Source organism: Ictalurus furcatus, chromosome 23 (genome assembly GCF_023375685.1).
Source record: "Ictalurus furcatus strain D&B chromosome 23, Billie_1.0, whole genome shotgun sequence".
In the NCBI taxonomy this organism is placed as follows: Eukaryota; Metazoa; Chordata; class Actinopteri; order Siluriformes; family Ictaluridae; genus Ictalurus; species Ictalurus furcatus.
In genome coordinates, this window is record NC_071277.1 from 20,415,605 (window position 1) to 20,442,323 (window position 26,719).

The window sequence follows — 26,719 nt, forward strand, 5'->3', positions numbered from 1 at the left end:
TCAGTCAGGGCGACGTCGAAAGAAACGCTTTGAGTGTGTTACAGTAGGCGGTTTAGAGCTGCGTTAAGACTTGAAAACACGTCCTTTTTGAAAATTAAATCAGTCCCGGTGCTCACTCAAGCAGAATTTCACACCTGTATGAACAAAAATTGAATAACGCTTGCTTATTTTATAGCTAAAGGCTAGTCCACTTTTTTTCCCCTTCAGTTTTACTCCTGCGCATGCGCAGTTTGCTCTCAACAGTCCTTAGGGAAATGCTAATGTTAAACCTGAGGCGAAATAAGGGCAAAGTGTCTTCAATTGATTTATTATTCAACGATATTTGCGTTATTTTGTTTGATAATTATTCTTAATACTCTTTAGAAAGAACTGGGGGGGGGTAATTTAAGCGACACCGGTAGATTAAACGATACTCATTTCCAGACTCGGAAAATTTTGAATATTCAGAAAATGGTTTGGAAACAGTATGAATACTCATATTACTAGACATCCTAAATCTCCCGGAAGTTCCCGGAGTCTCCTGCATTGTAATAGCGGCTCCCTGACGACCGCAAATTATGTACAATTTCCCGATTTTTTTAGAGAGAGAGAGAGAGAGAGACAGCGCGCGTCCTGATTGGTCACTGTTTGTGCTAACTAACCTATCAGATTTCTCGGTAGGCGGGCTTTACAGCGATTCATCCATCAATTCAGTTTAGTTATGTTTGATAACAATCCATAATCAGATTAATAAATCTGCAGCTGTGAGTTTCATTAGTTTAACCCTTATAACAGTTAAAGATCTTAATCGCGATCAGAATTTCTGCACTTTTATACATTTATGAATTCCAGGCTACATTTCTGAAGCACACGATCACAACTGAAGTCTCTCTTTTTTACATTTACATTTATATTTATGCCCTTTGGCTGACTCCTCGTTCAGTAAATACATCCTGATACTGGTTCACGAGGTCACGGTCTACGAGTACTATCGAGTATTATGTTTTTTTCTCTGGATGTTAATAAGACAACAAAAATGGCAGCTCGTCATATTAAAGAGAACCCACAAAGAGGCGTAAACTCCTCTGTCCTGAAGATGCCGGAAAAAAAACGTAAAGTTACAGCTTTAGCTCTGACTGTTACAAAGCACTGACACCGGAGACTCCTTCCATAAAACTTCACCGTATCAACGATTAGTTTTACGTTGGTAAAAATCGGTTTATTATTAGACTTTATAATAATAGATTATTGTTCCGCTGTTATAGAAAATTAATCAACAATTTTCTGACCAATCAGAATCCAGAATTCAACACACAAATTCAATTCACAAAATGACCCGAGTGCTCTAAACATGTAGTCACGCAACCATTTGTTGTGTTCAGTCACTCCGCAGTGTCAGTCATGGCCCTCATTAAACAGGACCTCAAATAACAACCGGAATTCCACTCAGAATAGGATCAGACAGCTGGAGCTCAGAGTTCCTTCAATAACTCTGTGAAGGCCACATGTCCCGCTATTAGAAATGTACATCTAGTGTACTACTGCAGTGAAATAGCTCTATATTGGATATATAGTGCACTACATAGACTCAAGTCAAGACACATACATAGCAAAAGTGTGAGACAAGTAGGATGATATACAGTACATAGAGTATAGAGGTTATAATTTCAATATTTTTAGTACACCAATACTATGGGAATGGAGATCTGAATCCCAAATGGCTCCACTTACACACTTGATATGGCATAGAATCCATTCCTCCATGCCTCATGTAGTGCACAATATGTAGGCATCAGGAAGCCATTTGGGATTATACATAATAATACACATAAAAAGCATTTGTTTGGGGAAAAAAAAAAAAAGATTAAGTAAAACTGTACAATGTCCCTGTATGTTTGAGCTTAGAGCTCATTGCACGTGTTCTTTTATTGTTGTGCTTATATAATCAATGAAGCGTACAAAAAAAATTCTGGAAGGAAATTAAGTAGTAGTTTCTAAAATTATAAAACAAATTACTGAAATATTTTTAGATTTAGAGAAAATTTCATGGACACTTCCATATTTTTAATGTGTCATTAACATATTATATTAATACTTATATAATATTTATATTTAAGTACTGTAAAAGTCCTATATTTTATGTACTTTTTTTGCATTAATGAAGGAGTGATGATTGCATTTTCCATTTGTCTTATAGATAAATACATTTTAAAAAGTAACATTGAAAGGAACAGAATCATTTCCTTCCTGTGTTTGTTGTCATGGTGATTGTGTAGGTGCTGGTGGAGAGCAGTGAGTGTGTTTGCTATAAACAGGAAGAAACAAATTTGTTCTCGAGAAAACAGAAGGAAGCTTAAGTTTTGTGATGAAGTGGAGTCAGTTTTACCACCTTGAAGTTGTTATTTTCCTGTAACAGCATGTCCCCAGCGGTTTTAAACCACAGAAACTTGCCTCAGATTCTTCATATTTTTTTTTTTAAAAAAAAAAAAACATTTTAAAGACATCATACTTTTTATCCATTTGTAGTTACATATAATGATGTGGAACGTGCGTGAAACCAGTTATTTCCCGTCGTCGTTATGAATATTAGCGAGTAGTGTTTCATGGACCTTCAGGACTGACATGAAAACCTTCCATGACACGAATAAGTTAATGTAAAATAGACGCACTTAGTGTTGGACAAAGCTCAGAGTGTACTCTTGATGTGTGTCGTGTGACTGTGAGTCAGAGATGTCGACTGTCTGTGTTTAAAGACTCAACACTTGTTTCCAGCCACTAGACGAACGGCTCGACTTGGCCATGGACATCCTGCGCTTCACCGTCACGCTGCTCATGATCAGCTTCTCGGGTAAGAACCATTTTTCAATCAGCTGTAGGACGCTGATCATGTGGATCCATTTATTTGTTTGAACAAATAAATGTCAAGAAAATGAGCTGATCGAGTGATTCGACTTATTCTTCTGTAATCTGCTGGGAAAAAAAAATACATTCTCTTTCTAATGTGAATTGGCCTAATGATTTCCATCAAACTCATTTAACCATAAAGAACTAATCCAGGTCCATGATGGAAAATGTGTAAGTTCTATCTAGAAATATATTCATGCTAGTTATATACAGTATCTTTTTTCCCATTACAGATGGGTTTAATTCCATTAAACCACAGCGTTTTAGCAGACATTCACCATCAGGGATCGTTAAACTCCAGTATAACACATGTTAAAGCATTAGGATGTATCATTACAGACCATAACAAACCAGAACAGATCTTTACGAACCATTGCTAACATTACAAACCATTACCAACCAATACAAACTAACGCTGTGAGGTTCTTTTTTTGCAACTGTCCTTTTCCTTCATCGCTAGCTTTATCAGCCTACGATGAGACCTGGTCCATTCAGGTTTCCCCAGAGGTGCGAACCATCGAGGGTTACCCCGCAGTGCTGCCCTGCTCCTTCACACACCCTGCACACACCCTACACTCCTCCATGAACGTGGTGTGGCGTCTAGGCCACACCCGCACCAGCACCGTGCTCTTCCATTGCTCCAGCCTCAACGGCAGCCAGCAATGCGAGACCGGACCGGACCAGGACCAGCGGTACCGGCTGGAGGGAAACCACCGAGAGCATGACCTGACTCTGCGTATCAGCGGCACCGGCCTGCAGGACAACGGGCGCTACTACTGCAGCGTCGAGCTGCCCGACCAACCGCATGCCAACTACGAGAACAAAATGGGCACACGGCTCCGAGTGGAAGGTAACAAGAACTCATGAATAGAAATCTCTTAGAGGTTTATTCTTCATATAGGTGTGTTTATAGTTTATACAGGTTTGTTCATGGGGAGTATTAAAAATTAGCCAGTTGTTTAGAAAATCATTAGCTCTAGCTATGTTGAAGTTGAATCAAATGTAAAGTTCTGCTCCATGCTACATTTTTATTGGCTAGCCAGATATCTATATAAACTAGATAATCTAGATACTTATTAAGCTAGCTAGCCGGAGTAAAGTTAAAGTTGGTGCTGAAGTCTCCAACCACGAATGATATAATAAAGCAGTGTATTATAATTCATTAGAGAGCTTGAACTAGAGGCGTGTGTCAGTTGTGTGTTAAAGTATTTGTTTACATCCAGCTCCACCACGGATCTTAAGCTTGTCCATAGGGGGCAGCGTAGACACAAGTCTCAAAGCCCTGTGCCAGGTACAGGGGTCTCCGCTACCTGACGTCCAGTGGACGGGTTTAGATGAAGTTCTCGATGCAGATAACGAAGCAGCCCCGCTCCTACAGGAAGCTCCGGATCGCCACAGAACCACCAGCCAGCTCCTGGACATCCAGCCAGGGGGGCAGTACACCTGCACAGCATCCAATCCTCTTGGCAACGACCAGGCTACGGTCTACATTCTGCCCCCGAGTCCAGAAAAGTCCCAAACCAGCAGCAACAGTGGTGATGCTTTAACCATACCGCTGCTGCTTGGGTTAGCATTAGCAGTTAAATTGCTTCTCTTCCTGGGAGGTCTGGGAGGTTTGTTCATTAAATGGCATGTTGGGTCCAAAAGTCTGAATCAATCGACCAAATGATGTTTCTCACTCTCAGTATGCGTTTCTCCAAAACGTGTTGTAAATACAGCTTTAATGTTAAGTGGGAACCCATAAAACCGATCAGCACCTTGATTAAACCAAGCTCCGCCCCTCTAGGATTGATTGTCATGTGGTTGGCATGTTGTTTACAAATATTGACATGTTTTTGTATGGAAAGTAGCTATGTCATAATTATAGAATTATAGTCTAAAAATAATTATACTTGTACTCTTATTTGCACTAATTACATTCCCATGAATAAACTCAGACCTTGTACTCCTAAAAGATCATGACTACACTATGTACCGTGAATTTTTTATTTCATTTTTGTTTTTCTGATCGATTCTCAAATCACATCAATAAAAAAAATTTCGCCCTGGACGTATGCTCGTCACGCCACAGCCTCATTTTAACACACTGTTCCTTCCTGTCCTGTCCTTTATTACAGGTGCGTACTCTAGGGGGCGTGGTCTATAGTCTGTACCTGTGGGAGGAACTCAGTAACTTCCCTGAAACCCACAGAAGCGTCGATTCTCCGACACGTCCATTTACACGTCATCCAGACGTTTATTGTTCTGTGTTTTGAACTCGGTTCATGTTTGGTTTCGACAGTAGACGACAGAAAAGGGCGAGGCGAGCGCTTCCTCGAGTGTCTTTATAATAAAGAAACCGTACAAAACCTTCATTTTCCCACAAGATATAGCGAACACAACTTCACCGGCGTGTCCATTCACATGCATGAGAGATATACAGTAGATATAACACCTGGAGTTATTTCTACTGCTCATTTTGTACTTTCCAGATGTGTTCACACTGACATCACAGATTCAGACTAAAATCCCAGCGATAGGCCGCTTATATTTACATTACACACCTCTACATCCAGACTGAATAAAGCTTATATTATTTGTCGTCTATTGTTTTGGTTTTAAGTATATATATTTGATATCCGTGTCTGACATACACTGTCCTCGTCATTCCTTTAAAAATAAACCCTGGACATTTTTCCTGTTTATTTCTTAAAGCATACGACGACGGTACTGCTTAAAAAAAATACACACTTCCTCTTTAAAATGTGTGTGTGAGAATGTGATTGTTAAATTTTCATGAGCGTGGTGTTTTACGTATGTACGACAAATTACCCAGACATTATTTGTTCTTATATTGTAGATTTATTCCCCTTTATTACAGCATACATATTCCTTAATATACAGTGAGGACAGACAAAGACTTTTTAATTTATTTATTTATTTTTAAATATAAACTATGGCTACGGTAAAAAGCCGGCTAGGATTAAAATGATCTGTAGTGTTAAAATATAAGTAGGTTGTATTTAAGATGCTAACGTGGAACTGCTTTACATCTACATGTGCATATAATAATATATGTATAGGACATACGTTTACAGGATACAGGTAAAGCTAAGTTTCCATTAACGTATAATACACTTAGAATAATTGTAAGGAAAATTCCCTTAGTTGAGTAAATAATATGATTGCGACATTTATTTGCATGCCACTATTACAGAAAGAGATATTTAAAGCAGGTAGTCGAATGCAACGCCATCTGATTTCATCCACTTTGCTCAAACAGAAATGTCTATTGGAAAGTCTGCAACGGTTTAATTCAACATTCGAATGAGAACATGGCTGACCATGCACGCACTGAATCTGTCTATATTGGAAATGGCGAATGCTACGTGTTAGCATCAGCTGCTACTGTAGCTTTTAAGTTTCCAAACAGCAATCTTTAAATTTCTATTACAGCAGAAGTTAAAATAACTCATTAGCACTGTTAGCATACATGATGCTTTAGGGTAAATGGCTCATAGCCCAAAGTTTGAAGCAAATGAAAGCAGATGTTGTAGGTGGTTTGATTAACAGTTTGAGCCAATTATATCTTTCTATTACTAAAAAGGTAGGTTGCATTCAACAGTGATTAAGTAAACATGAAATGAAGAAGGTAATTTAGCTGCTGTCGATGATTGGATGTTGGTTGACGGGCATGGTCTGTAGTTCTATAGACGGGCTGGTGGTTGGACCTGAGCTGGTGGTGGTGGTGCTCGACTAACTCGAATCGACGCTTTTGAAGATGACAAAATCTTGGACACACAGGGGCTGCATGGACTCGCAGCAGCGCATGCTGCGCCACGTGAAATTCCCGTTCGGTTCCATCCATATTCCGACACACAGGTTGCCCGTTGGTTGGCCGTTGTCCCAGTTGGCAAAGTCGAAATTGGCGCCATTTTGCCAGTTCCACTCAGAGGTGACAAGGTTGCGTCGGAGGCCAAGCCACGCAAAACCTTCCACGTTCATGTTGTTAAGTGCAGCTGCCATTTTGTTTTGTGTGTAGTTGATGTTGGGACTCACCAGCGACAAGCCGCTACTGATGCACTGAACCCGAGCCTCCTGCCAACTCATTGTGACGTTACTAAGTTCAAATCTCAGGGGAACCACAACACAACCGTTGGGGTCTGTGGAGCAAACAAACACAGATTAATTACACAGTTATGACATCATCATGTAAGATACCATTGCTGTTGACAGTTTTTATAGTCTGCAGGACTTCAAGCAGGACTTTACCTGGCTTGTCGTTTACAGAAATCGCCGGCCCTCCATAAATCACCCCCGAAGGCGACGTCTCCAAGATGTACACTGCAATTGGCGAGGTAGGATGCCAAATAACGCATGACTTACAGTTCGGGGGTATTAAAGCCCATGAGTACGATGTATCACTGACATCGTTCCAGGATAAACTACTGCCAAGAGTAGTGGTCGTAGGATTAGTGGTGATTTGGAGTTCTTCTTTTTTGGCCGTTTCAACTATGATTAAAACCCGTGATTGCGACAGCGAGGCGGTGTGTACCAAGTAGCAGCCAGAAAACATGTTTTTCGGTATGAGATCGATTATGAGGCCAGGATTGATTAAGCTGAGCAACGCTGGCTGCGTTGTCGTGAGGACTGGGCTTCCGGTTTCTGGGTAAAAAGGAAGCAGATCTGTGGAACCAGGTGCGACAGTCTTCTTCTCAGAGCCAGAGCTGAGGTCAACACTGTCGGCTGAGGTTACGAAAAGCTGGCTGAAGGTGAAGGGAAGTTTATCTTTCAAGGAAGGGAAGAAGAATTCAGTTCCCATCAAGTTGGTGGGTAGGAGTTGGTGTGCAACCATGTTACACCTGCAATTCTGGGTGTCGACACACGGACTGGTAATGATCACAGCCACTTTTGCAGAAGATGAGACTTTAGAATAGGAACAGTTGCTTGGCAGCAGGATCAGCGCAAATGGGTCTAGTTTGATATCACCATTTCCCGGAGTAGGTGATGTTTGGGTCACGGTGACGACGTTCGTAACATTTTCTGCGTTAATAATGATGAGGCTGAAACTGAAATCCGTCGGCACAGTGGTCGAGCTGATGAACTGGGAGACGTTATAGTTGTTCAGCTGGACAGCGAGCGTGTTGTAATTAGGGGCAGGGACCAGATATTCCACTCCCAGACGATTTGTAGGTATAACAATGTTGGTCTGTATGCTGTCTCTTCGACTGCTGATTGAAACCACAGTGATACTGTAGTTGCTGATGATTCTGAGCACGTTAATGGAGAAACCGATCTGATTCACCTCTAAGTTAGGAATCGTCACAACAAACACCTGCGGGGTGCTGATGGACGTTGTGTTAATAACTATACCCTTGCTGATGATCTGAACATTAGTGTAAGGGACGAAGGTGGTGATTTTCAGACTGAGGACGAGATTTGCCGGAAAGTAGAAAGCAAGGTTCTCCGGAAACGCCGTGACAAAGTCCGTACCGTAGTCAACAGCGTGACCTGCTGAAATCAAACACACTTGGTTATTAGTGTACTCTGGAGATTCCCAACCTCTGAATTTCAGAATAAGAACATGTTGTTGGAACTGGAACACGCAGAACTAGGGACGGAGAACCACATTACGCAATAGACAATCCTACTATAAAGTCAAAGTGGTGACCTACCTTGACATAATATTGACATAATAAGTATGATGGGAAACATGATTACACCGGAGGACCAGGCACTCCTAACGGGCCGGGTTCGTTAAACTCAGGACTCTGTGATATCTTCTGAGCTGTAGAACAAGACAGAAACACACACACACACACACACACACACACACACACATCTTTTATTTAACTGTTTAACTGACATTTCATTCTTTCACTGCATTTATTATTCAAAACGATTGCAGTACGCATTAGATTACCAAACTCTTAATAAATTAGAACCCTTAAGTGTTCTTTAGTTGTACCTCTGTGGGGAACCCTTGAAGGTTCCATGTAAAGGCCTACAGCAGAGTGTTTCTCTATCAGAAAGATAGCTAAGCTTCCTAAAAAGGCTCTACTTTAAAGTGTGGGTTCTAAATCTGGGTTCTGGTTGTTCTTCTGGAGGAAACCTTAAAGGTTCCATGTACTGTAGGATCCTACAACAAGGTTTTTCTCCAGCACAAAGGGTTTCATGTAGAACCTTCAGTTCTGCAGTTGTAATGGTCCTGGGGAGAACCGTACAACATAATGTTTCTCTATCAGAACAGGTTCCAAGTAGAACCCTTTTAAGATGCTAAGGCTCTTTAACTGTATGAGGAACCAATGATAAGATCCCTTAAAGAGCGCTTGTTGCTTCCTAAAGGGGGTCTACGTTCTTAAACTACTTAAAACCCTCAAGTGTTCTTCAGTTATCCCTCTGGGGGAACCAGTTATTTTCTTCTAAGTAGCTAGAACCTGTCTGGTGTTTAGCATTCAGCGATCTTGGTATTTGGTACACTCTTAAAATAAGGTTCTTGATGGGTTTGTTGAATGTTGTGTAAATAAAGTCAGCGTTGTTATGTTAATCACGGTCACACCACACAAAATAGCTAGTGGTCCTTGCTGGAAAAACACCCCCAAAACAATAGAAACCATCACTGAAATTCTAATGGTTTCCACTACAAATACCATTACAAACCATCAGGTAACCATTAAAACCATTACTGGTTTTTAATGGTATCCACTAGACATAACATTCGATCCAATAGAAGGCAACAAATTACTAGTAGAGACCCATAGGGACCATTACAGTTTCCATTAAAACTAATACAATTCCCATTATAACCATTAAAAGCATTATAAATTCTATGAGGTTTTCTACTGAGGGTTTTTTTCAGTTGGGGTGAAGTCACGCGTCAGATTTGCGTGTCAGGGTTGTGTGTGTGTGTGTGTGAAGGAAATTTGTAAATGGCAGAGATAGTTTGCATTTTCTACACACATGATCTGCTCTGGTTTTCCACCTGGAATAAACGTCTCTGTGGTTTGGGCTTCAAGGCTCAATTTTCTTTACACTGGATTGTTATTTGAAACTTTTTCCCGCAAAACAAATGAAGAAATAAAATCATAATGACTATGTAATATTTATAATGTAATGCAAGTATAAATTCACTTGAAATGTTTCAAATGAACTTAATTCATTTATCTACATGTTGACATTAAGAACTTTAAAGTATTTATCAAGTAAATAAACGCTTACCTCTCGTACAATTACTGCTGTACATTATTACACTTATCTCTATACAAGATACTTTACACATAACTGACATTATCTAGCTAAATGTTTATCTATCTATCTGTTTATCTATCTATCTATCTATCTATCTATCTATCTGTTTATCTGTCTATCAGTCTGTTTATCTATCTATCTGTTTATCTATCTATCTATCAGTCTGTTTATCTATCTGTTTATCTATCTATCTATCTATCTATCTATCTGTTTATCTATCTATCTATCTATCTATCTATCTATCTATCTGTTTATCTATCTATCTATCTATCTATCTATCTATCTGTTTATCTATCTATCTATCTATCTATCTATCTATCTGTTTATCTATCTATCTATCTATCTATCTATCTATCTATCTGTTTATCTATCTGTTTATCTATCTATCTATCTGTTTATCTATCTGTTTATCTATCTATCTATCTGTTTATCTATCTATCTATCTGTTTATCTATCTATCTATCTATCTATCTATCTATCTATCTGTTTATCTATCTGTTTATCTATCTATCTATCTATCTATCTATCTATCTATCTGTTTATCTATCTGTTTATCTATCTATCTATCTGTTTATCTATCTATCTATCTATCTATTTTTGGCTGATTCTGATCTGGTTTATTTTTAATTATCCAAGAAAACGAATTGCTAAAAATAAATAAATAAATGAATGAATGAGTAAAGCATTAATCAGCAGTTATCACCGTACTGGAAGTGAACTGTCTATGTTAAAAATGTTTTTACAATTATTAGTCACACTTGTTTTCCAAACTATATTTAACTTGGGGGGCGGGGGGGGGGGGGGATAAGTGGTGTTTCATTGTGGCTCATTTCTGAGAACAGATTTTGAATATTCGTGCGTATTTCTCCTTTTTGTATGTAGAACAGAATAAACTCACTTTCAAACCCAAGCGGTTTTTTTTTGTCGTATCAGTCTTGGTGTCCGTTCTGAGTAGCAGTTGGTTATCTGTATTACCGATTATAACACACCCTATTGTGGAGGATGTACAGTCTTTAAGAAAACTCCTCTGAAATCTTCACCGTCGTGTGTTTGCGTTAGCCGGCTCTGCCTGCCGTGTATTTGCATTGAACTCTGATCTGCGTAACAAAAGTGTGAACCTGACCTTGCTCAACACTGTACACAAATGAGCGTCTGTTTTATTACATATGTGTGTGTGTGTGTGTGTGTGTGTGTGTGTGTGTGTGTGTGTTGAATGTCCTGGAATAAAAATAATAATGATAATAATCATAAACACACCTACGTTATGAGCAAATAAAATAAATGCCTATAAGAAATGTACAGGATTGTTATACAGTATGAAAGGGAAAGAACTGCAAAATATGGAGGTGTAAGTGCAATTACATTTTTATTCATTTATTTGTTTTTATTTATTTACCTCTTCAGATGTTCTACAGAGTAACTGCTTGATGATTACAGTACACAGATCTGCCTGATGGTAACACACACACACACACACACACACACACACACACACACACACACACACACCACTATACTGTTGGATAAACCACAAAATGTACACTTGAAAGTGACTCTAACTTAATCTCTTTACATTTTCAACTGCACAGTAGCACAAACGTCCCCCAGCAGCCCTAAAAGTCTGAAAAGAATTTTCTTTTCAAAAATGAAACCAGACCTAATCACCTTGAGGGAAACCTATAACGTATCATCAGCCTGCTAGAATAGTTTTTAAGTGTATAATCTCTACATGACATGGTGTTAATCCTAACAACACACCAATGTGGTCAAATCGAACTGCACCTCAGGATCAAATCGAATTTACAAACACATTCACGGTTTAAATGAGAACAATAATTAGAAGAAGGAAAGCGTTTACCTGCAACACACCCCGGACCTCCAGACCGACTGCGTAGATGGTGTGTGTGTGTGTGTGTGTGTGTGGGTGTGTGTGTGTCCATCCTCCAGCTCACGTACACAACTGGACACATTTGACTTTCAAACTTCAGAATTTTCACACCGTTTTTGCATAACACTCAGAGACAGAAGCACAAGGAGCACAAGAGGCGGTGTACTTTCTCTACAGAATAATAAAACCCCTTTTATAATCCATCACACCACTTCAGAATATAATCCGGGTTCCGGTGTGTGCCCAAGTGAAAACATGCCCAGATTCTGATCTAAAGCATGAATCTTCGAGTCGAATCAGACGTCTGAGAGCGGAAAGTCGATTTAATCCACTGTGAAGGAAAGGAATTCATTCTGTTAAGGATTGAATTCAGTACTTCCTGCTGAATTCGTAATATTTCCCTTTGCTACATAAACCAAACGGTGTCTCGTCCTTTAATCAGCCCAGATTAGATTATGTTTTGTTTGAGAAATATTCAGCCGTTTTGAAAGAGTCACAAGATTAAAACGTGCCAAAGCCAAAGCACTACATTTCTCAACGCACACACAACCTTCATCGTTATTTATGTAGGGTTGGGTGACACGGTTATCTTTTTTTTTTTGTTAAACATGTGGGTATTGCATTGTGAGTACACTTTGAATTGTATATGATTCATATTTGCAACAGTCTGTAATGAATTTGTTGAAATCAATTGAATCAGTGAATCCTATCTGGTCATGACGAAGCTTTGCTCCTTTCTCATTAAGTGAATCGGTTGAATCAGTGAATCTTTTCTGTCAGGCCCAAGACTCACTCCTCTCTCATTCAGTGAAACAGCTGAATCAGTTCACCGTTTCGTTTATCATCGTTTAGGAGATTCACTCCTCTCTCGTTCACTCAATGTGTTGAATCGGTGAATCATTTCAGGCATGACCAAGAATCATTCCTTTTTTTCTTTTAATTGAATCAATTGAGTCAGTGAATCTCTTCATTCATGACCGAGAATCCTTCCATTTTCATTAAGTAAATCAGTTGAATCAGTGAATCCTTTTGGTCATGACTAGGGTTAGGTGTAAGGGTTAGCTAACCCTTGGGTTAACCCTAACCCTAACCCTGCGTCCAGATATCCGTGCTACCCTACTGTACAGTCGAAAACGACTCGAATCGCCGAAATCGCAATCGCACGTAATAGTTCTGCGCTCTTTCGCAGTGGTGTCTGTTGCTAAATGAGAGCTTTTAGCTGTACTCGTGTTCCACGCACGTGACTCGAAGAAGGCGTGGTGATGACGTCACATGACACGTCTCAACGCAAAACTGCGGTTATTCTGAAAAATCGCACGCTCCTCGGAACATCGCAGTTTGCTCGATTAATTTCTGCGATCGCAAAACCCTGGAGGGACGGATCGGTCTTTTTATATTTAGGACTTTAAAGTCTTCCTTAAAAAGATTCCGTATTTCAAAATAAGTGGCTTTAAATGTCGTTTGCTTTACAAAGTGTAAACAGCTTAATGATGTATTTACATCAATGAAGGATTTTGGATGTGGATGACCGAGTGAAGCTCGAACCAAAGAGATTCTGCAACGATCTTTTATTTCAGATAAAAATATGAATATTTTACAAACAAAGCAACTTATTTATGCCTTTAAGCTGAAACCAAGATGAAAGTAAACAAGACTCTGAGCTTTACTCTGATGTAATTCTGCTAAATCATCACACTTTGAACACAGAAAGACTTCAATTATTAGTATTTTCTGTTCACATTGGTCTTTTTTCCCACATCTTATAGACTTTAAAACGCTCAAAGTTAATCTCATTATTCTTTGGGAAAGGAAGTACAACAAAGTTACTGTCATGTCACTTAAACACCCTGAAAACCAAACACACGGAAACGTTCTCTTCTTTTTAATGACTTAATAAAGAAAAACTTCATTAACTCTGAAATAATCCTTTTGTTCTCTTAAAAAATTTAAATAAAAAATTATACCCATTTCAGCCAAAACCTCTCTAGTGTCCCGATTTAAATACTCTGGTGTTGCTGCACGGTGGGGGCGGAGCTTAAAACCCGATCATGACATCACCACTCGTAAATGTTATTTTCATTTCTTTAGTTCAGTGTGAGGCTCATGATAATTCTACTCTGTGGAACAGATTACAGACGTGACTTGTCCCGCGTGAGCTCTCTGACGGTACGCAGCTCGCCAAATTCACAAACGAGCGTGATAACCAACTATTATCATGGTGATGTTGTAAAATCTCGCCGGCCAAGCGTAACTGAAGCTCCGCCTGTTTTTGGTAAAACCGGGTGGCGGTAGCCTCAGTGCGCTCCTGATGCTTGTCCTGAAGTTTTCCGTTCGTCTCTGGGGCGCATCGTCTGTCTGCGCGGTCCTTTTCCTCTTCCTCCGCTCCTCCTCCTCTGATTCTCTCGATCCTCTTTAACGGCGGCCTGCACCCACAGCGCATCGAAGCTCCCGGGTGCCTGGTATCCGGCCGCATTCGAGTCCAGCGGGTCTCTGGAGAGCAGAACCCAGATGGCGGGGACGTTCCGGGTCACGGTGATGCTCTCGAGGCCGGCGCTCGGCTCCAGCGGCTCCCACGTTTCCTGCAGCGAGCTGTAGAGCAGCCGCGTGACCTGATGCAGCCCCCCCGCACGCCGCTTCATGATCTCCACGCACGTGATGGCCTTGGAGACGCTCGGGCCGACGCCCGTGAACACGATCTGGCGGCACAGCTGCGATTCGGCGCTCGGTTCCGCTTCCTCTTGACCTCCGCCGCCCTCTGGCGGTTTCTCCGCTCGGCCCTCCATCCGGCTCTGAGCGAACCGCATCAGGTTGCGGATTTTGCTGCCGTCTCGAACCCGGACCACGGGAGTGCCATCATGGAGGAGGTCGGCAAACGGGCAGAGACACGGCTGCTCAACCACGCCCGCTTTCCTGTAGTTCTCCATCTCACCTGCAAAACAAAAACAAAACAGTATTCAACACGAGCTACGCTTTATCCCTCCTCCTCCTCCTCCTCCTCCTCCTCCTCATCTAAACATGCCGAGTCATACAGAGTTCATTCAACAGCCCCTCAGTGACTGTTTATATGCTTATATATATGTGTGTGTATGTGTGTGTGTGTGTGTGTGTTAATGTGTGTGTTAATCATGGAAATGAAATTGTACCTTTCACAGTAACGCACTGATCAACTTCGGCTAAGCTAGTTAGCACTACTGCTAATCAGCTCGGCTCAGGACTCATTGTGATCCACACTGCGCTCCCAGAACTCGCCTCCTTCACTGACACACCGCGTCGCTCCGTCACCTTCTCCACACACGCGGTGTTAAACGTCTGCGTTTAATCTCCAGCACACACCGCAGCTCATTTTAATGCGCAGTCATTAGCATGGCAAGGATAAGAGCATCAGCGTGGTACTCCTCAACACGAGCAGCATTCACGCGCGCCTGCAGCTCGCGCTGTTCTACTTCCGGGTTATCCGTGTAAGACGTCATGACCCACAACTTTTTCTTCAATACTCTCACAATATTCTTGATGATTCCGTTAAGAATATGCTTTTTGGGACTGATGTTTGCAGTAAGATATATACCAGGTGTATCTGAATAATTTAAGGATCTGCGTAGATCGCGCTATTTTAAGAACTTTTAAAAACTTTAGAATATAATATTTAAAAAAAAAAAATATCAATCGAATCATCAAATAACAAAAAGTCTAACGAAAATATTGAGCTCTACTAAAGGCACCGTGGTGCTACAAAGGCTAGTATACAACTTATAGACAGTATTTATCATTTTATGTATAGATGTTATTTGTTCATTTATTTATTTCAGCACTAGATCCATATATATATTTTTCAATATTACCCTAAAACAAAAAAACGAAGACAAACAAATTATATATATATATATATATATATATATATATATATATATATATATATATATATATATATATATATATTAGTAGTAGTAGTAGTATAACAGGGATTTAATCTCGCACTTGAACGCTGCATTATAATGTACCATGCTAGCACCAGTAAGCGTTAGCATGAAACAAAATTAAAAATACTTTCAAAATAGATGACCTAATATTAAAACACCATGTTACATTACATGCATTAACATGTCCATAACATCACGTGTACACGAGGGTGAAAAACCTGATTAAAATGCTTGTTTGTTTTTTATTGCTCAATAGGTTTCATATCTCAGCTCAGTTGAGTTTCGATTCTCAGTCAGTCAGCTGCTGCTTTATTTATTTGTTTGGGCGTGAAGACTTCAAGTCATCGTCTGAGCTGTGTCTCAAATCACATACTAGTCTACTGCTCAGACACACTGTTCAGAAGGAACCGTGTGCGGTTTGGGACACAGCCGGAGATTATAATATAGAAGCAGCAGATCAGGAAGTTATTCACACTTGACGTTGCTGACTGAAGGCGTTAAAGATAGTTTCTTTAAGCAAGGCGAGCAGGTAAGTTTATCTACTATTCTTCTTGTCTTAATATCATACAGGATGATTGCAGTAATCTGTTTGTAAATGTACATGTGCACATACAGTATATTTTCCCTGTTGCTGTCATTTCCAGGATCAAACTTTACTCACTATGGGAGTTCATGAACTTCACGGCTACATCGAGAGCAACAGTGATTTTCTGAAGACCAGCTGGTTTAGAGAAAGCAAACTCGTCATCGATGGATGCAACTTGTATTACCGTCTTTACTTCATGTCTCACCTGGACCAAGCACACGGCGGGGATTACGAAGACTTTGAGAAAATAGTTACACTGTTTTTTAAAAATCTCAGACTCTGCGATATTGAGCCCTACGTGGTGCTCGATGGAGGGACCGACGTCAGTGACAAAAAATTTGACACCCTGATGAAAAATCGCCAAGACAAAATCATAAAAGCCGATGCCTTGTCCAGGGGCCGTTCAGGAGACGTTTTACCCATTCTCACCAAAAACGTGTTCAAGCAGATCCTCCAGAAACTCAGGATTCCCTTTATTCAGTGTCTGGCAGAAGCGGATTGGGAAGTAGCCGCATTGGCCAACGAGTGGGCGTGTCCTGTTCTGTCCAACGACAGCGATTTCTACATCTTCAGCAACCGGGGCGGATTTTTGCCCCTCAATCATTTCCAGTGGAGGGAAGTGAGTGTGATGAGAAAGGGTAAAAAAAAATTCATCCCTGCCAAGTCATACCATGTTCGAAATCTGTGTACTGCTTTTAACTGCATGAATAAATATAATCTTCAACTTTTTGCCACCATCCTGGGCAATGACTACACCAAACTAGACAAGAGTGTGTTTCCAAACTTCTCAAAGTTCTCAACCAGACCTGGAGGAATCGCCCAGATCGATGGCTTACTCGTGTGGTTATCACGCTTCCCCAACCCAAAGGAAGCCATCGCTGGTCTCCTCAGGCCCCTGGGGAACGACATCAAATCAGCCAGCATTCGAAACACAATATATCAGGGAATGGCAGAGTACAGACTCAATCCCAGCTCCATTGCCCAGTTCTTCATAAGCGGAGAACCTCCGATCAAGCCTCCAGGCCGTTTACAGAACCTGCCGGACTGGAGTCTGAAACCTCTGGCAGAAGGCAAGCTGGCTTCCTCCGTCATTGACGTCCTGACACTGCAGAGGCTCATGATAAACTTCCAGGTGGAGGATTTTGGGCTGAGCAGCAGCAGCGAGACGTCTCGGCCGATACGACAGGTGATGTACGGCGTACTGTTGTGTACCAGGAGGAAGAAAGTCGGTAAACTCGGCACGTCTTCTGGAGAGAACCAGCAATACTACGTGGAGGAATACAACAGGCAGGAAATAACGCTGAGCAGCACCATGGTTCCAGCTGTTCTACCGACACGTGTAGTAACACACCTTCACCTGGACTCACTGTGGGAGGTAGAGATGTGGATTTATCTCTGCTTTACTGTAATCGAAATGTTTAGTCCATCACTCACCACCGAGCTAAGCCTTTCCTTTGGGTCAAAATATGCCATTTTTAACTAAATGTAGATTTATAAAACGTTTTTACAGTAAATTCCAAAGAGTCTAGTTATCATGAGTAAAACATCCTGTTACTATAAGACAATAATCTTGTTATTGCAAGAAAAATATCTAGTAGTTCTGAGAAAAAGATGTTGATATTACAAGGAAAATATCTACTACTTCAGTAAAACGTGTTGTTAAGTGAAAAGCGTCTCGTTACTACAAGAAAACGTGTCATGACGAGAGCGCGTGACGATTCTGTTCCAGGTAGAGCAGCACTGGCGTCTGCAGGTCGTGTTGGAGGCTCTTGGTGTGTCTCCGGTCGCCGATTCCTTCCATGTCCCTGAAGGTCTGCAGCTAGCCGTGTACGTCACGTGTTTCTGGCTAAAACACGCGAAACCTGAGCCGAGAGCAGAAATGTTCTGGGCTTTACTGACTGGCCTGGTCTACACACACCTGTGCAGAGAACAACAGACTGAGGAAGGTAAGAAGACGCGTGTGACAAAAACAGACAAAAAGCAATATGTAACATGCATTAACGTTAACATAATCTCCAAACTGTGGGTCTAACCAAGACTGAACCGACCCGAGCCAGAGCCCCAAAGACTGAACCGACCCGAGCCAGAGCCCCAAAGACTGAACCGACCCGAGCCAGAGCCCTAAATACTGAACCGACCCGAGCCAGAGCCCCAAAGACTGAACCGACCCGAGCCAGAGCCCTAAAGACTGAACCGACCTTAGCCAGAGCCCCAAAGACTGAACCGACCCGAGCCAGAGCCCTAAATACTGAACCGACCCGAGCCAGAGCCCTAAAGACTGAACCGACCCGAGCCAGAGCCCTAAAGACTGAACCTAATGAAGAGTTACTGCCTGTATTTGAAGATGTGAGTCATGGGGTTCCTGCTGTTGTTGTTTCCTGCTTTGCAGAGATTGAACCAGTGATTTCAAGGTTTAAAAAGCTGCAGGAACGTAAAGGTCAGAAGCTTTTGGACCTGGAGCTGGCTCACGCTTACTGTCAGTGGCAGTCCTGTCTGAATGACAGCTTCAATCTGAACCAGCTACTGAATCATCCCGTCCCTGAGCCGGAGTTAGCATGGTACACTCACTTCTTATTTCTCCACACGCTTATTCTCAGGTACCTCGTGTGCAAATACCAGCTTTTGTGTTGCAGGGAAAAGACCGCGAGTTTGAATTCCGACGATGCTATATCTAAATCGGCCGTGCTGTCTGGGTGGACGGGGCATACTATGTTTCTCTTGTCAATCACAGTTAGACTAGCCAATCGTGGGTGACTGTGAGCTCATGTATGTGCCAAGTGTGGGACTCGGTGTGAGGCCTTCACCCTCCCCGGGTGTAGCCCAAAACATTAGAGATACCGGATTTTTGATTTCCATGAGCCGTAAGCTGTAATCATCAAGATTCAAACAACAAGAAGGCTTGAAACGGTTCACTTTATGTGTAATGAATCTAGAAAGTTCCATTTTTTAAATTAAAATTCAGGAACTTTTCCACGATACTCTAGAGCAGGGGTTCCCAAACTTTTCCAGGGCAAGGCCCCCCAAACGGCATTAACATTTGACCGAGGCCCCCCTTTTGCAAGATGTCTTTAAAACACATTAAAAATACAGACTTCTGAATATATCCCCCTTTTTTATTAATAATTACATCTTTACAATACATTAGGAACTGCTTGTGTGTGTGTGTGTGTGTGTGTGTGTGGTTGTCTGCGAGTGAGAATTTATTTTTCACACCAAATTGTTGAGGCCCCCCCGGCGCCCCCCCTTTGAACACCACTGCTCTAATGTTCCGAGACGCACCTCTATAAACACTAAAAATCCTCCAGAACAGTGCACACAGCACTTTATTTTGTATTCCCAAGAAACTGAATTTCATTGGATTATATGTAGAAGTGTGGGTTCATATAACAGTCTCATGACTCTGAATCACTTGAACATGACTCTGAATCACTTGAACATGACTCTGAATCACTTGAACCTGCCACGTCTTGGCCCTTATTCTGTGCTAAAGGTTATACTCGCTGTTCTTAGTCATTCCTCCAGGGTGGAGGTCATGAAGTCTTACCCACTTCTATAATTCAGAAACAGACATAGAAAAAAACCCCGTCCCGGAGTCAGGTGTAAATGGAAAGAATCATTTTGCAAACAAGCTGAATTGAATGAAAATGAATCAGAGCTGCACTTCAGGTTACACCAGTGACGCCGGCATGTGTATCTGTTCACCCCGTGTGCTGAACTTGCCCTGCGTGTTATCGTCGTATAGTTTGCCGTGTGTGTGTTCTGTAGATGTATTTATTAGATTTTTTTTTATCAGGTTGTTCTGTGGCTCTTTGGTGCACGGTGTCACCCATGAGCTGAAAAGAGGCCTCACACCCGAGTCTCTTCTTGCCGGAGCCCCCGTCGCCATCAGGCTTTACCAAAACCTGCAGGCCGCAGTGGAGCGCGAGCTGGACGACGACTCCGTCACGAGGATCAGGACTAGGACGTGGCCGGTGGAGGAACTGAGCGAGGAGTTTAAACATCTGATGGACAAGGACGAGGATGAAGATCAGTGCATGGTGAGGAAGAAGAAGGAGAAGAAGAAAAAGAAGGCGACGACGAGCAAAGAAAGCGTCAGTGTTCGCACGAGACACAGAACCAAAACGCAGAACTTCAAATCCTACAGCTAAGAAGCAGGAGCACGAGCTGGCAGTAAATTCATGAGTTTTTCTTAAATACTGCAGAAAAATACGATCACAAACTCTTCTACTATATATATATATATATATATGACATTTTGAGCAATATTTTTGGAAGAACATGTTCCAGAAATACAGTTCGTCACATTCAGGGAAGGGTATTACATTATACAGGCACTTATTTTAGAAATAAAAAGGAAAAAAAAAGAAAGCATGAATATAATCGGTGTATTTGTGCTTCAGAGTCACGCACAGCTTCGCGGTGGAGAAGCTGCCGCATAAACGCGTGCATGGGGTAAACCGCGAGCTCTTTTCTTCTCAGGAACATCGATTATTGTAAAAGTCTTTTTCATTCTCCGTGTTTACAGAATAATCGGAGACTTGCACTAATGTGTGTGGAGGGGAAATGTTTTGGTTTTTAATAATTCTGTCAGATTTTATTCCAATGTGAACTTCTGAAACACGATCTTTGGGCTTAACAAGACGCTGTCAAGGATCTTCGGTGGTCTTCAGTCAGAAGGAATTATTATTGTTTAGTGGAGTATTGTGGAGATATTTTGTAACTGCAGTAGTGATGGTTTTTATGCCCAGTGTTAACAGCTTGCACCAATAAAATCTCATTTAACTCGACTATCTCACATCTTTGTACTCGCGTCGTTCAACCGAAACTTTACAGGACCACGTTCTTGTAAGCTCGCCGACTTTTCTACACCAGAATCTGCCAGACATTACGATTCCTATCCATTTATTTATCATTTAAAGTCTGGTCGTACTTTTTCAGCTATTTACAGTTACGTTTCAACGTTAAACGGAAGAATCTGCAAAACGAGTAAAGTTCCCGTTCTCACTTACGTTATAGCAGCTATAAACACTCGCGCGCTATTCTCGCTCTTCAAGTTAATAAGACATGTTCTTGTCCATCTGGTGCACAGTAACAGATAAATGAATGAGCATAAAGTGGTATCGATCGCCAGGCAAACATGTAATAAACACATCTCTGGGATTCAGTCATGTCTCCAGACTTACCTGCTGCTCCATATGTTGGTGCCGTGACCCTCGGTGAGTTAAAAAGAATAAAAACAATAATAATAATAATAATAATAATAATAATATATATTTTTTTAAAAAGGTATTATTGCTGTATTTCCTCCATTTTATTTGGAGGCAGTTAGCTTGCTACGGCCTGCAGGGCAAAGCAAACTTTCAGAGTAAAAAAGATTTGGGTTTTTTTTTTCCATTTTAAAGTGAACGCACTCATTAAATGAGGTTCAGGGGTTTTTCGATGTGCATCATGGTTCATAAATGAAATTATAGATTATATATTAAGAAACCAGTAAAAATTCGATTCAGAGAGAAAAAGAAAAACAAAAAACCCTCCATGTTCCAGTCGAACAAACCTGGACCAAACGCACGCCAAGCTTCTGTTAAAGATTTGTAGAAATTTTAATGTACAATCACGTTCTGAAACAGCCATCACGGACCATGAACTGCAACTGTGCATGACTGAAAATAAATTAAATACAATATTTATTTTTTTAAAAAAGGAAGAAAAAAAAAGAAAGAAGGAAAAATCATTAATAACCCACAAATTCCACTTCAGCTTGCGACCCGTTCACCCTCGGGGGAAAATGACGTACATATACACCGACCCGACAAAACAAAACTCACTCGTGTTCTTCAGTGACTGGAGCATAAGAACAAAGCGCCGTTTAAACAAACGCTGCAGTAAAGAGGAAAGAAATAACCACGTAACGGACTGCAAAACTTCAGTGTATCGTTCCTCAATATGAAGAAAGGCGTGTGGAGCTGGGAAGTGTCGGCTCACTGCGGTCAGCTAGGCATCGCCGATAATCCCTTACACCAAACAGAGCCATGTGCAACCCAAACATCAGCATCAGCATCATCATCATCATCATCATCATCATCATCATATATCATCATCATTATTATTATTATTGCCGTGGGTTCAGTAATGGTAGCTACATAATTTGCAAAAAAAAAATTTATATCGTTTGGCATTTATTGTATTTAATTAACTTTTTCAATTTCCGCTGTTTGGTTTTGTTCTGTTAAATAAAATAATAATAATAATAATAATAATAATAATAATAATAATAATAATGTAACCGTTTTTAAATACATTACTGATAATATTGTCAACAGCGATAAAAGGCTTGGAATACGATCCTCACCCTACACGTAAACTCTACAGTACTGCACACGGCCGACCGCTACAGGAAACGTCAAGAGCTTCTGATCTACAGGAACTGCGAGATCTGAAAAAACAACCACTGCGTTTTTCACCAGAAGATGCTGCGTACACGGTGCTGTTCCCCTTTACTCCAAACGCAGCGAGACCGGTTTGGTGTCCGACGTTTCTTTATGTAACGTAGAGAACCGTAACGGTAACGGACGTCTATCTCACCGAAAGGATCTTCCTCCTCGCTCTGTGACGTCATTTTTTCAATAATCGATTTTGTAAAGTAGCAGCGAAAATCTGTGTTCACACACGTTCACCTTCAAACATCAATTCCACCTCGATTGCAGTTTTTGGAGGCGGGGCCAATGAGGCGGGGCCAATGAGGTGGGGAGGAGTCATACCAAACTGCTAAGTCACAGAAAGTGACTCTGTTGTCCGGTAGTATTCCTCTGTAACCATCCAGTGTTCAAAATAATATCAAAACTCGAACAATAATAATAATAATAATAATAATAATAATAATAATAATAATAATAATAATAATATGACGTCATTTTAGAATCCTTTTTTTTCCTGAGGTTAACGAGGACGTCTTAAACCACATCACAGAAAAGATTTCGGTTGCGATAGACATTACATCATTCTAATGAAGCGGCTACTAAAGAAGCGGACACGTCGGCTCTGACCCGCTACGTCTGAGAAACGTAAAGGAAACGTCCAGCGCGGATTCCATTTTTGGCGAATAACGTTTACAACATAGTGCTTTAAGTGTTCCGTGTTTCCCAGAAACTGTGAAGGTTTATAAAAAAAGAAAAAAAGAATAAAAATCATTCATCATGTCAGTGCTGACCACGCCTTCACCTGTCGCTGTCGAACAGTGCATTAATAACGCGTACAGCGTTGTCTAATCGCCCGGTGTGTGTGTAAAGCATCATTCAAACCATTTTAAATAATAACATAGTGGTCAGCGGTGTCAGATTCTCTCTCTCTCTATAGATATATAGATATATAAGAATATTATAATAAAGAAACTTGTGTGGCTCTTGGTTGGCGTGGTGGGATTTGTTTCTCTTTCAGACGCTGACACTAGGCATGTGCCCATATTACGGTCACACCCCCACGGCGGCGTAACTCATCACGGTTTACGATATTAATGCGTTTACGTACCGGTTCCGTCGGCGGCCTGAATGGACCACATTTTGAAGAGACTTTGAAGAAAAACTAAATCCTAAAACCAATTACTGGCACATGCCTAGCTGACACGTTCATTCAAGCTCGAGTTGCCAGGATGCGAAGAGGCGTTAGCCGAATTGTTCCACAAAACTACAACCAGCAACAGTTCAGGGATCTGAGAGAGAGACAGAGAGAGAGAGAGAGAAGGAAAGAGAGATTGAGAGAACGAGAAAGAGAGAGAAAGACAGAGAGAGAGGAATTTTTTTTAAACCTGGAGGCGTATATAACCAGGAGCGTCTGATTAATACGCTTCATAGTGTCATAGTGGAGTCTTAAAGCAGCACACCGAGGTCCAGGACGGGGTTCGGCTCTCCCTCAGCGCTCACTTCCACTCCGTGGACTCAGAGAAACCAACCCGAAAAAGCATGACCTTCAACCTCTCCTTCTGCTCCGTGATGACGTCCTAGACGTGGACGAGCCAGTGCAAATCCGATAAACCCAAACCCCCCCCTCAAACCCCTTCAAAAGACCGCCCCCCCCAAAAAATCCCTCATAAAACCCGCCCCCGCCACAAGACGACGCCGTCCGCTCCTCTCACAGATGCAATGTTCGTCATACGTCATGGAAAGAGTTGCACTCCTCTTTTTCTGCTTTTTCTCCTCCTCCTCTCCACCTCTCCAGCATCTTTATGAGTTCGGACACGAAGCACACGGAGGAGGTCAGGCACACCAGGAAGAGCAGATCTGCAGACGGACAGGGGAGGAGGTCAAATTACACTTCTTTCAGCTCGGTTTGTGCAGAAAACGTGCACGAGAAGGGAATTGTATTGTTCTGAGGGACGGCCGAGATGTTCCAGAAACAGTGTAGAAAAAAAACATCAAATGTGTAATATACTAAATATACTAGTTTGTGCGTGGAAAATAAAGTGACTACAAAATGAAATAGATCATTGTAATTGCTAATCGAGAAACCATGCACTTCAGAGGGAACTGAGAGCAGAGCACAGCGGTTCGGGACGGGGCCGGCGTGTGGTGTGTTACCCAGAATGCTGAGGCTCTCGGTCTGAAAGACTTTCTGCAGTGGAGGGAAGTAGATGACCAGCAGCTGGCCCATGATGGAGGCGAGTACAGCGAAGCAGAACGTCTTGTTACTACACAACCCGATCTCATGTACCATACGGGTCTGAGAGAGAGAGAGAGAGGGAGGGAGAGAGGGAGGGGGAGAGGGAGGGGGAGAGAGAGAGAGAGAGAGAGAGAGAGAGGGAGAGAGAGGGAGAGAGAGGGAGAGAGAGAGAGAGGGAGAGAGAGAGAGAGAGGGAGAGAGAGAGAGAGGGAGAGAGAGAGAGAGAGGGAGGGGGAGAGAGCGAGAGAGAGAGAGAGAGAGAGAGAGAGAGAGAGAGAGAGAGAGAGGGAGGGGGAGAGAGCGAGAACGAGCGAGAGAGAGAGAGAGAGGGAGGGGGAGAGAGAGAGAGAACGAGCAAGGGAGAGAGAGAGAGAGAGAGAGAGAGAGAACGAGCAAGGGAGAGAGAGAGAGAGAGAGAGAGAGAGAGAGAGAACGAGCGAGAGAGAGAGAGAGAGAGAGAGAGAGAATGAGCGAGAGAGAGAGAGAGAGAGAGAGAGAGAGAGAACGAGCGAGAGAGAGAGAGAGAGAGAGAACAAGCGAGAGAGAGAGAGAGAGAGAGAACGAGCAAGGGAGAGAGAGAGAGAGAGAGAGAGAGAGGGAGGGAGAGAGGGAGGGGGAGAGAGAGAGAGAGAGAGAGAGAGAGGGAGAGAGAGGGAGAGAGAGAGAGAGGGAGAGAGAGAGAGAGAGGGAGGGGGAGAGAGCGAGAGAGAGAGAGCGAGAGAGAGAGAGAGAGGGAGGGGGAGAGAGCGAGAACGAGCGAGAGAGAGAGAGAGAGGGAGGGGGAGAGAGAGAGAGAACGAGCAAGGGAGAGAGAGAGAGAGAGAGAGAGAACGAGCAAGGGAGAGAGAGAGAGAGAGAGAGAGAGAGAGAGAGAGAGAACGAGCAAGGGAGAGAGAGAGAGAGAGAGAGAGAACGAGCGAGAGAGAGAGAGAGAGAGAGAGAGAATGAGCGAGAGAGAGAGAGAGAGAGAGAACGAGCGAGAGAGAGAGAGAGAGAGAGAACAAGCGAGAGAGAGAGAGAGAGAGAACGAGCAAGGGAGAGAGAGAGAGAGAGAGAACAAGCGAGAGAGAGAGAGAGAGAGAACAAGCGAGAGAGAGAGAGAGAGAGAGAACGAGCAAGGGAGAGAGAGAGAGAGAGAGAGAGAGAGAGAGAACGAGCAAGGGAGAGAGAGAGAGAGAGAGAGAGAGAGAGAACGAGCAAGGGAGAGAGAGAAAAAAATGCAAATTTAATGCAAAATTTTATGTAACTTTAATCTAACTACACGATTAATGTAACTCATTTAATTTGTAACTTTAATATAAATTTGTATAATTTTAACGTGACTTTAATCTAACTTCGTGACTCAGGTATCTGATGTCATTTTAATTTAAAGTTGTAAGTGGATTACTGCAGCCTCTATACCTGTAGCTACATGGTTACTTTAACGTTACGATGCCACTTGGCTGATGATCTGCTCTGTGACTGTCTCACACATGTAGCGCAGCTCTGTGACTGTGCTTCACAGTCCAACTTTAACAGAACTATGAAACTTTCCTGTCACTTTAATCTAAATAAGCAGCTAATGTA

At 41.9% G+C, this 26,719-nt stretch overlaps 5 protein-coding genes across 11 annotated transcripts in view; 2 read left to right on the forward strand and 3 right to left on the reverse strand.

The window, feature by feature from the left end:
• The first annotated feature begins 21 nt into the window (after positions 1–21).
• Positions 22–5,464, forward strand: si:dkey-11p23.7 (V-set and Ig domain-containing protein). 6 transcript variants are annotated; one of them, XM_053611212.1, is made up of 4 exons: positions 22–33; positions 2,752–2,827; positions 3,344–3,733; positions 4,107–4,991. In XM_053611212.1, exons 2-4 carry the CDS (start codon positions 2,779–2,781, stop codon positions 4,550–4,552), a joined length of 885 nt encoding a protein of 294 aa, XP_053467187.1. In that variant the 5' UTR covers positions 22–33; positions 2,752–2,778; the 3' UTR covers positions 4,553–4,991. The 6 variants fall into 6 exon arrangements, with proteins under 6 accessions (XP_053467187.1, XP_053467185.1, XP_053467184.1 ...); XM_053611210.1 differs by lacking the exon at positions 22–33 and adding an exon at positions 2,248–2,271; XM_053611209.1 differs by lacking the exon at positions 22–33 and adding an exon at positions 2,251–2,271 and having other exon boundaries at positions 2,733–2,827.
• A 1,819-nt stretch (positions 5,465–7,283) lies between these two features.
• LOC128599421 (uncharacterized) lies at positions 7,284–11,998 on the reverse strand. The gene is made up of 5 exons (XM_053610956.1): positions 11,969–11,998; positions 11,507–11,560; positions 8,538–8,650; positions 7,418–8,376; positions 7,284–7,307 (listed from the first exon to the last, which is right to left on the reverse strand). The coding sequence occupies exons 3-5, from the start codon at positions 8,575–8,577 to the stop codon at positions 7,284–7,286; spliced, it is 1,023 nt and encodes a 340-aa protein (XP_053466931.1). The 5' UTR covers positions 8,578–8,650; positions 11,507–11,560; positions 11,969–11,998.
• A 1,904-nt stretch (positions 11,999–13,902) lies between these two features.
• On the reverse strand, positions 13,903–15,426 carry rpp25l (ribonuclease P/MRP 25 subunit-like). Its single transcript, XM_053611631.1, has 2 exons — positions 15,142–15,426; positions 13,903–14,927 (listed from the first exon to the last, which is right to left on the reverse strand). The coding sequence occupies exon 2, from the start codon at positions 14,920–14,922 to the stop codon at positions 14,293–14,295; it is 630 nt and encodes a 209-aa protein (XP_053467606.1). The 5' UTR covers positions 14,923–14,927; positions 15,142–15,426; the 3' UTR covers positions 13,903–14,292.
• A 701-nt stretch (positions 15,427–16,127) lies between these two features.
• On the forward strand, positions 16,128–21,288 carry aste1a (asteroid homolog 1a). Its single transcript, XM_053611500.1, has 5 exons — positions 16,128–16,444; positions 16,560–17,876; positions 18,231–18,447; positions 18,891–19,059; positions 20,295–21,288. Exons 2-5 carry the CDS (start codon positions 16,578–16,580, stop codon positions 20,647–20,649), a joined length of 2,040 nt encoding a protein of 679 aa, XP_053467475.1. The 5' UTR covers positions 16,128–16,444; positions 16,560–16,577; the 3' UTR covers positions 20,650–21,288.
• A 789-nt stretch (positions 21,289–22,077) lies between these two features.
• The window catches only part of atp2c1 (ATPase secretory pathway Ca2+ transporting 1), a 37,915-nt gene continuing 33,273 nt past the window's right edge, over positions 22,078–26,719 (reverse strand). For both annotated transcript variants that reach the window (XM_053611498.1, XM_053611499.1), the window contains exons 26-27: positions 25,072–25,213; positions 22,078–24,774 (exon numbers count right to left, since the gene is read on the reverse strand). In XM_053611498.1, coding sequence (XP_053467473.1) covers positions 24,644–24,774; positions 25,072–25,213 — 273 coding nt within the window. In that variant the 3' untranslated portion in view covers positions 22,078–24,643. The remainder of the gene's footprint in view (positions 24,775–25,071; positions 25,214–26,719) is intronic.